At 62.1% G+C, this 8,794-nt stretch overlaps 1 protein-coding gene across 1 annotated transcript in view; it reads right to left on the bottom strand.

The window, feature by feature from the left end:
* Positions 1-4,643: 4,643 nt before the first annotated feature.
* Positions 4,644-8,794, bottom strand: part of Lmf1 (lipase maturation factor 1) — a 61,127-nt gene continuing 56,976 nt past the window's right edge. The window contains exons 7-11 of the mRNA XM_027940798.3: positions 8,362-8,548; positions 7,930-8,083; positions 7,598-7,781; positions 7,133-7,245; positions 4,644-4,869 (exon numbers count right to left, since the gene is read on the bottom strand). Of these exons, the coding sequence (XP_027796599.2) occupies positions 4,716-4,869; positions 7,133-7,245; positions 7,598-7,781; positions 7,930-8,083; positions 8,362-8,548 (792 nt within the window). The 3' untranslated portion in view covers positions 4,644-4,715. The remainder of the gene's footprint in view (positions 4,870-7,132; positions 7,246-7,597; positions 7,782-7,929; positions 8,084-8,361; positions 8,549-8,794) is intronic.

Here is an 8,794-nt window from a genome sequence, read left to right as displayed (position 1 = left end):
TAGAGCTTGGTGTTCTTCCATCCAGTTGTGAGTGGGGCCATGTGGGGAGAGGAAGCCACTTGACGGAGCCCAGCCCACCCCAAGGAGCAAGGCTGCCCCCTTCTCCTGTGCCCAGGCAGCTGCTCCCTGGCTATCAATCCAGGCCATTGAGATGCTAATGTGCCTACCATGGAGGGCACAGCTGAAGGGCTGGCACCAGTGCTGGGGCCCAGGTGCAGCCTGCTGGAGCCAGGCGAGGGGCCTGACCTTCCCTGAGGACAAGTGGGTGTTGCCTGCCACCTGGGGGGTATAGTGTGGTCCCACTTGGCCCGTCCACTTGGTGGCAGCCTCCCTGGCTGGCCTGGCAGGTGAGGCTGCGCTCAAGGCACAAGGCTGCCTTGGGCCTTGCCTGTGCCACTTGAGCTCAGAGCTGACTTTAGGAAAATGCAGCCAAGGACAGCGGAGTTACCAGGGCATGGCACAGGCTGGGTGGCAGGGCAGTGTGGAGGGTACGTTCGCTCAGGGCCCCTCTCCCTTCCCACATGTCCAGTGCAAGGCTCCCCATGCCCAACACAGCAGGCTCTGAGTGACATGGGTTACTGTGATGGGAACACATGCAAAGTCTGAGCCCAGACGATGTCCACAGCAGACATCAGCATGGCCAGAGTCCGGTGGCCCCCAGGCATGGCCCTGGCTTGTAGCCCTACCGGAGGGAGGCCAAGTTTTCTGTGGGGTACTCTGTGGCAGCGTAAGGCTGGTACAGCTGTCCTGGAAGAGTGCAGGGGAGCTGTCTCTGCCTGATCCTGTGAGCAGTTGTGGCCTTAACTTGCTGCCTGCACACCAGGCCTCTGACTGGGCTGGCAGCTTTGTTGGTCCTCCTGGGGTGTGGCAGTGTCTCTCCTTTCCAGTGACTTTATCCAGGAGTGGCTGTGCGCACAGGTACCCAGGAGGCCGGAGCCTGCACAGAAGGGATCAGGACCAAGGCACCTTGGGCCTGTCCAGAGCTAGGTGTAAGTGACATAAACGAAACCCACCTATTTTATACCACAGTGGCTTCTGACAAACGTACACCCCTGCTGGTGTGTTCCCCAGCCCCATCCTTCCTGGGGACCCCTTCTAATGGAAGGACTGTGCTGAGCCAGTGTTGACATCAGATGCTGCCATGGTGTGCCGCCAGCCACGTGTGGGAGAACCCCTGGCTCCTGCTCTCCCTGGCAGATGCCCCCAGGCTGTGCTCGCTCCTGGGGAGGCCCTGGGCAGTGCCTGTGCGGCTGTGGGAGTCACTACCTAGCTTCTGCAGGTGGGTGGTGCCCAACACTCTGAGCTGTCCAGAGCTCCCCTGGAAGAGTCTCCCATCTTCCTCCTCCTGGGACTTCTGAGATTTTGTGTCCAGGGTCGCCATGACAGCCACATCTTCCCTGGGTCTTCCCCTGACCTAGGACGTGGGCTCATATGGGAGGCAAGTTGCCCACAGTGTTCCCCTTCTCCACTTGGGCCGTGTCCAGCTCTGCTGCGTGGTTGCAGATAAGGCTGTGCAGCTACTTGAGGCCTGCAGGGATGGCCTCCAGGTCAGGGAGAAGATGAGGCATGGCAGGTGCTGGGAGAAGGGCTCTGCTGTCCCTCAGTTGCACACTGACACCAGGAAACCCTTGGCAAGTGAGGGCCCAGCCGTGCCCAGCAAGTCAAGGCAGGTTGTGGGCTGAGACCACTAGGTTCCAGGGCTGACCTCATCTGGCGTGGTCTGGCCACCGTCTGCACCAGGGTTGGGGCAGAGCCCTAGAGTAGCGAGCTGCCTGGTCCAGACCCGGTGCCAGCCTAGGCGGGGCCGGCTGCGTGCCTGCAGGGAGGAAGCAGCCTGCTTTGCCCAGGCCTGGAGATGACTGGCAGGGTGAGGGCTGAGCGGGCAGCAGCAGGTGCTCGTGGGGCGGGCATCACTGAGGTACATGTTTGTAGGCTACCAGGTGGCCCCTGCTGCCTTACCTGAGCTGGACGTGGCACCCCACCCCTGCAAGGCCCAGCGACTCCCCCCACCCAACTTCTGGCCAACGCCTGATACATGCGGACAGCCCAGCCACTGGGTGGCAGACGGCGAAGGTAAGTCTCCAGCCCCATTGGCTCCTGTGTCCTCCCCAGACCCAGAAGGGGGCCAGCGGCCCTGCATTGGCCACTGCAGTTGATGTGCTGTACAGTGTCTCCAGTCCCTGGCCAGGTCCAGGCTCTCAGAACACTCAGGGACTGTGTTCTAGAATCCGGATGTAAAACAGACATAACTGCAAAGTCGGCCATCTTGAACTTGACACTGCATTCCGTTCTCCTGTGGCCCCTGCCTCTTCGGGACACCCAACCTGCTGCTGAACTGCTCCTAGGACGTGGCCACAGGCAGTCACATGGGCACTTCTGCACCTGGCCCCTTCCAGAACCTCGTTTCCAGGGTCCTCCTGTGGCTGAAGTCTGCCCATCAGTAGATTGATAGGCCTCTGGCTGTCATGAATGATGATGGGAATGTTGTCCTCAGTCTTCCCGGGCCCATGGCTGGAAGTGTGACAGCAGGGCCCAGCTTTGTCCCAGGGGACCGTAGAGGCAGCAGGTCCACCCTCTGTCCTCAGGGCTCCATCTGCGCTCCCCTTGTGGCCAAGGATGGCCAGTGCTCTCCAGGTACACACTGGGATTTGCATCTGCTTCGCAGGAGGCTCCGTGCATGTCCTCCTCCTGGTCCTTGCTGGGCTTTTGTCTCCTGTGGTGGTGTCTGCGTGCTCTGGACACCACTCTGAGATGCAGTCCTGGTGAGTTTGGTGACCTGTCCCATGTCCTAGGGTGTCCCTGGGCTTTACCATTTGTGTCTGCAGTTGGTTCTCCTTTGGGATTTCTCCCGTTTAACTTCTGCACATGGTGTGAAGGGCCCACACATTCTTCAAACTGGGACCTCAGCACCCTTGTCAACAGCTGTCTGTGAGAGTTTTTCTAGGCTGCTGACCTGTGCCAGCGCCAGTTTTGGCTACTGCAGCTTTGTTGCAGAGTTTGAAATCAGACTGTGAGGGCTCTAGCTTTATTCCTCGTTATTTGCAGTCACAAGAGCCTGAGAATTGGGGCTCCATTGCCGTAGACGAGGCCACTGGACCCTGGACAGGCCTGGTGGAGCCTCAGGCCACTCTCCCATCTGTGTGCCTCTTGGGACGCCCAGTCTTTACTGCTCATCCTGGCTGGGCTAGTTCCCGGGCACCCAGCTCCTCTAGCTGCTTCCTCAGTTCAGTGGGTGACAGTCCCAGGTCTCCGGCTCCCACTCACAAGCACCACCCACCCCACACTGGCTCCTGTTGTCAGTGCCCCAAAACCCACACTGACCACTGCAGACTGAGTACAGCCAGGCACTCTGCCCTGCGTGGACAGTGCCATGGGGAGCTGAGGGCAGACACAAATGTGCCGGCTCCTCAGGGAGTAGGGCTGGTGAGGGAGAGGCGACTGCGGTCACCATCAGGCCCTCAGGCCCCTGGAGTGTCCCCAGGTGAGCAGATGTCTAGAGTGACCACACCCTGGGGTGGGGGTCTCCCTGAACAGGGCTGGGCACCTGGAGTCAGAGCCCAGGGGGACACTGCCAGCTGACCCTGAGCCCTGCTGCACCCCAGGAGGCCTGGCTGGTGTCTTCGTCCTATGGTTCCACGTGGCTGGCAGACACACAGACAGCTGACAATCAAGAGTGGGCGGCTGTCTGGGATGGTGAGCTGCTCCTGCCTGGCCCTCCCTGGCCTTCCCTTGGGGGGGGGCTGTCAGGCTGGAGGGTGCCTCCCCCAGGCCTGCCGTGGCTCTTGCTGGTTGTCTCGGACCCTGCCTTCCTGCTAGGACTGTGGGGCGGTGGCCGCAGGCTTCCCCCCAGGGCTTGCCTCTCCAGAGGAGAGTCCCTGACAGTTCTAGCCACTGCTGTCCTGCGGAGACCCCTCACAGGGCCCCAGGAAGGGTCCCGGGGTTGGGGCAGCCAGTCAGCCCTGAGGTTGCTGAGGGCAGACTGGCTGGCTCCAGGCTCCCTGCTCCAAGGCCCATCTGTCCCCATAGACACAAGGCGCCTATTTCCCCAGGAGCCAGAGCACTGACCCTCTGTTCCTTCCTAGGCTGACTAGGCAGGCTGAGGGGCTCCACACAGGGGGCTCCTCCGACTGTGCCCAGCTTGGCTGGCCTGTTGTGGAGCCACCTTGTCCCTGGAAGGCTTTGCAGAATGGCTGGCCGTGGCACTGTGGGTAGAGGGTGGGGTGGGACAGGCTCCTCCAGGTGCCTTGCGACCCACCCCACTCAGCCAGTAGGAAGCATGGCATCCCAGCACACCCCCAGGCATGGTGCCGCCATCCCTGTGGCCTCTGCAGGTCACTAATACGAGGCTGGGGACACGGCCACATGTGGAGGACGGTGGCTCTGTCCACACCTCAAAGGCTGACCACGTGGGGAGGATGTGGGGTACAGGTGTAGACTGTGATGAGTTTGAGATAATAGAGGTGGGCCCATCTAGGTGGGCTGCAGGCCTAGTCCCCTCCTGTGTGGGCACGGTTCCCTGGGCGGGGCTGCTCCTGAGCTTGGGCAGCTGTCCCCTGTGAGGGCAAGAGGATGGGCAGGTACAGTACTTGGAGGCCTGGTGCCAGGCTGCCCTGTGGGAGACCAGGGGTCACCCTCCTGGAAAGGGGCAATGGGCACCAGGGAATCACACAGCAGCGCCTGTCCGTGGGCCTTTATTGTGGCTTTGCCTAGAGAGGCTAGTCCTGCTTCCTGAAGTAGCCCTCCAGGTCCTCGAGGCGGACTGCGGGGAAGTAGGGGCCGAGCCTCCTGCGCACCCACCACTTGCCCTCTGCGGCGTGCTTGCCCCCAGGAAGGCTGAACTTGTACCGCCAGTGCTCTGCTCGGATCCACCTGTGGGGACAGGAACAGCAGGTCAGTCCCCCAGTGGCCCCTATGCCTGCCCGCCTAGGCCGCCCATGCACAGAGCCTGCACAGAGGGAGGCCCCACCCTGAGCCTCTAGTGGCTCAGGGCCCTTGTGTGCCCTGGGCCACAGGATGGCGGACACGCTATGTCCCGGGGAAGGGGGCTCCTCTGTGCTTTGGCCTGCACAGCGATGATGATCTCAGTGTCCCTGAGAAGGGGTGTGGCTCTAGGAAGGTGGGGCAGGCTGGCAGCTGTGTGCTCTCTGTCCTCCTCTTGGCATTTGGCCCTGGAGCCGTAGGAGCTTCGCAGGGGCCATGTGGAAAGGCACGAGCCAGCATGGGGCCAAGACCTGGTGAGCCCCATGCCTGGCGAGCCCTGTGGGTGCCGTGCCCTGACCCAGCCGGCTACTGGCAGCGCTGGTGGCTGTGGTGACTCCCCTCCTTGGCGTGCTGTCCACTGAGGTCACCCCTGCTGCGGCTGTGGTCCCTCGGCTCTGGTGTGCGTGCTCTGTGCAGGCGACGGTCCTCCTGGTCTGCACTGTCCTTCAGGCTGTTGGTGCTCTGGACTGCAACTACAGCTCCTTGACACCCTTCCCCACACTGGACTCCGCCATGTGGCAGCGACGTGCTCTCCAGGCATGGCAGGCATGTCTCTGCAGCGGGAGGCATTGAGACCCGCAGTGGAGTCTGCACAGTGGTCCTGACTCTCCTCCCCAGAGACCGCTGGACTATGTGTGTTGTGAGTGGTTGAAGGACCTGCACGGCAGCTGCCCAGACCTCTTGTCTGCAGAAGGGCACATCTCCAGTCGACATCTTGCTGGCTCTCCTGTGGATGCCACGAGGTCCCTGATCTCCCTTACCTCCTGCTCTGGATCTGCTGGAGGGGCCAAGCCTCAGGTCACACTGGGAGGCAGTGGTCATGTGCCCGGCACCAGGCCCCTGGCTCTACTAGGAGTCACCTCCTACATTCTGGGAGGGGCCCACATGGTCTCACTGCCCACTGGGGTGTGTCCCCCATTGCTGGGCAGCCTCTGACAGCTCGTGGGCAGGGGCTCCATGTTCAGAATGCAGCCAGGCCCACATGGTTCTGGGGCAGGGCAACTGCTCTGCAGTGGTGTCATTCTGTGATTGTCTTGCCTGATGGCTGCTCCTTGCCCTGGGGACGGAGGCAGCTTTCCTTGCACCTTCTGGCTATTGGCTGGCAGGCAGCTCTGAGTTGCGCATCTTTATTGAGGCAGAAAGAAAACCCAGGAGCCTCTGCCTCAGGGCTGTGGCTGGGGGCCTGCCACCCTCCCTGCTTCAGGGCCACCGTTTGTGTCTGCAGCATCCAGAGCTTTCAGCTGTCCTTGGGAACAGGGAAGTGTCCACTCCCTCGTCAGGAGGATCAGGCAGTGGGGCGCATGCTCTGTAGCCATGTTCAATGTTCCCCTAGAAGTGAGCCCGCTGCCAACGCACAGCAGGGACAGGCTGGGTCTGGCACCTCCAGGTGCCCAGCCTCCACTGGAGACCACCACCGCCTCTGGTTTTCAGGCCTTCGGCACACGGGCTGCGACAGCTCAGTGGCCTTGCACAGCCTTGCTGGGATGGCATAAGCCCAGGTGGGAGCCTGGCCAGAGGGTCAGAGAAACCTGCCTCAAGTCTGGAGGGACACAGCTCCTGGACCAGAGAGGCCTGGCCACAGGCAAACCGGGGGACCGATGGCATTGGGGGCTTGTGCTGGTCCAGGTCTGCTGGGCAGTGCGGGGAGGGCTTCCAGAAGCCTCAGTTGGCCAGGGGCCCCCTGCTTGGGCTGCCAGACGGCGCAGCTGCTGCCGCCTCTGTAGACCCTCCTGCTGCCTGGCCAGCTGTGGGCAGCTCCACGGTGCAGCTGCCCTGAGGCTTCTTGAGGGGAAACAGGAGCATCTTCTGTCAGAATGGACGGCCAGCTGGGACTGCGCTGTCCCTCGTCCCTGGCTGCTCCCTGGCTCCACACACATCACAGCTCCCACTCAGACCCCAGTGTGGGAGGCTGCGGGGTCTCTGGAAAGCTGGGCTTGGCGGCCGTCCATGGCTCCAGTGAATCCCTTACCCTAAGAGGATAGCTCCTGGGCTGCCACCGTGTCACTGTGCAGACCTCTGCTGGAGCGGGAGCCAGACAGGTCCCTTTGGGCAGAGGGCTGGTGTGGGCCAGAGGCCCTGCGGGCAGGTTTTTTCTTCCCAGATGGCCTGAGGCCCGTGAGGTCAAGCCCAGGCAAGGCCAGGAGGGGCTTACCTGGGCGGTGGCCTGCCCTCAAAGGGGTTGGAGGCGAGCAAGGACAGGGCCTGGGCGTCGTTGACTAGCAGCTTGCCGGCCAGCTGCAGGATCCACTCATTGTGCTCGTAGGTCTGCAGGGATGGTGCTCGTGAGTCTGGGGTGCAGGCTGTGCCTCCACCTCTCCAGCCATTCTTAGCACTGTCACTAAGGGTCTATTGCATGTGGGCTGCCTGCTGGCCTGAGGGTCACTTGTCTGTGTATACTTCTGCCCCCTCCCAGCCACCTGCCCCCTAGCCTTACCCTGCTGAGGCCATTTCCTCCAGTAGGATGGCACTGGGAAGGCTCAGCAGGAGGAGGGCCAAGGGCCCTGGGCCTATGTCACTGTCAACACTGGTACCCCACAGCAAAGCCAGAACAGTGGTCTGTTGCAAGCACCCAGGGCATGCCTGGGAGGGAGGGAGAGGTGGGGCAGCACTCCCTCACCTGGAAGGCCGCAAACCACATGAGCCAGTCCAGGCGGTAGTGGTAGGGGGTGATCAGGCATGGCCGCCTCCAGGGATCACCGGGCTTGCACTTGAATTCATAGTCCTCCCACACAGCATCAGGGGCACTGGCGTTGGGACTCGCTGTGCCCTGCAGGATCACCTCTGTCCGCTCCTTGGTGATGCTGTGGGAAGGCAGAGGCAGGGCCCGTGGGTCTGCAGCACTTCTGTGCCATGTGGGGTATGGGCTCTCCATCCACCTGAGGTGCTGGGGACTCCAACTCCCACCAGCCTGGGCCCAGAGTGGAGGGGCCAGTATGGGGCCAGCGGTACCTGCCAAAGGCCCCATAGCTGTTGACGATCCTGAGTGAGCCGAAGGTGGTGTTCATGACCTGCTTGGCGCTCAGCAGGTTGAGGACCACAGGAACACTGAGCCAGGCCAGGAGGACGCCCAGCGAGAGGTTGACCACGCGGCGCACAGCACAGCCTGCAGAGGGAAGGCAGGTCTTGTCAGCCGGCTCCCAAGCCTAGCAAGGAGCAGCAGTGTCCCCTTGGCTTGTGCCCCTGAGACCTGGTTGCTGCCCTCCAGGCTCAAGGAGAACCGGGGACACCTCAGCTGGCCTCCTATCCACAATCCCTTGTAGGGGTCTGGCTGTCCCAGCTCCTGGGATACAGTAGGGGCCTTCCCAACTGCCCTCCCCTGCCCTTCTGAGGTGTGGGAGCCCTGTGGCTGTCCAGCATGCAGCTGTCCTTGTTGCGTCCTACCTACGTGTCTTGGCCGGGACTGGGCCCCTTGGGCTTCTTCGTCCTGCAGTTTCAGGGCTCTGTCCTTCAGGCCAGCTGGCCCTGAGGGAAACAGGAATCCCAGAGAGGCGTCGTCAAAGCAGCTGAGGCTGGGCACGATAGTCAGCCAGTTCAGGAAGCTCAGGTTCCCACTGAGGATGAGGACCACCTGTGGGGAAGGGCTGGGCCAGCGTCAGGCAGGGCCTCCAGGACTCGCCGCTGCCCTCTGTGCCCATCCCCTGCAGCTGCCCACATCTTCCTTGCTCAGCAAGAAGGACGCCCCAAGGAACAGAGTTAGAGTGCACCCCGGCTGTCAGCTCCAGGCCCTTCTTGTCCTTTGGTGTTGGGGTTGAGCCTAGGGGCATGCTGCCACTGAGCTAGGTCCCCAACCTTTTTGAGACACGGTCTTGCTAAG

This window comes from Marmota flaviventris, chromosome 19 (genome assembly GCF_047511675.1).
Source record: "Marmota flaviventris isolate mMarFla1 chromosome 19, mMarFla1.hap1, whole genome shotgun sequence".
NCBI lineage: Eukaryota > Metazoa > Chordata > Mammalia > Rodentia > Sciuridae > Marmota > Marmota flaviventris.
This window is presented reverse-complemented; position numbering and strand designations above follow the sequence as displayed.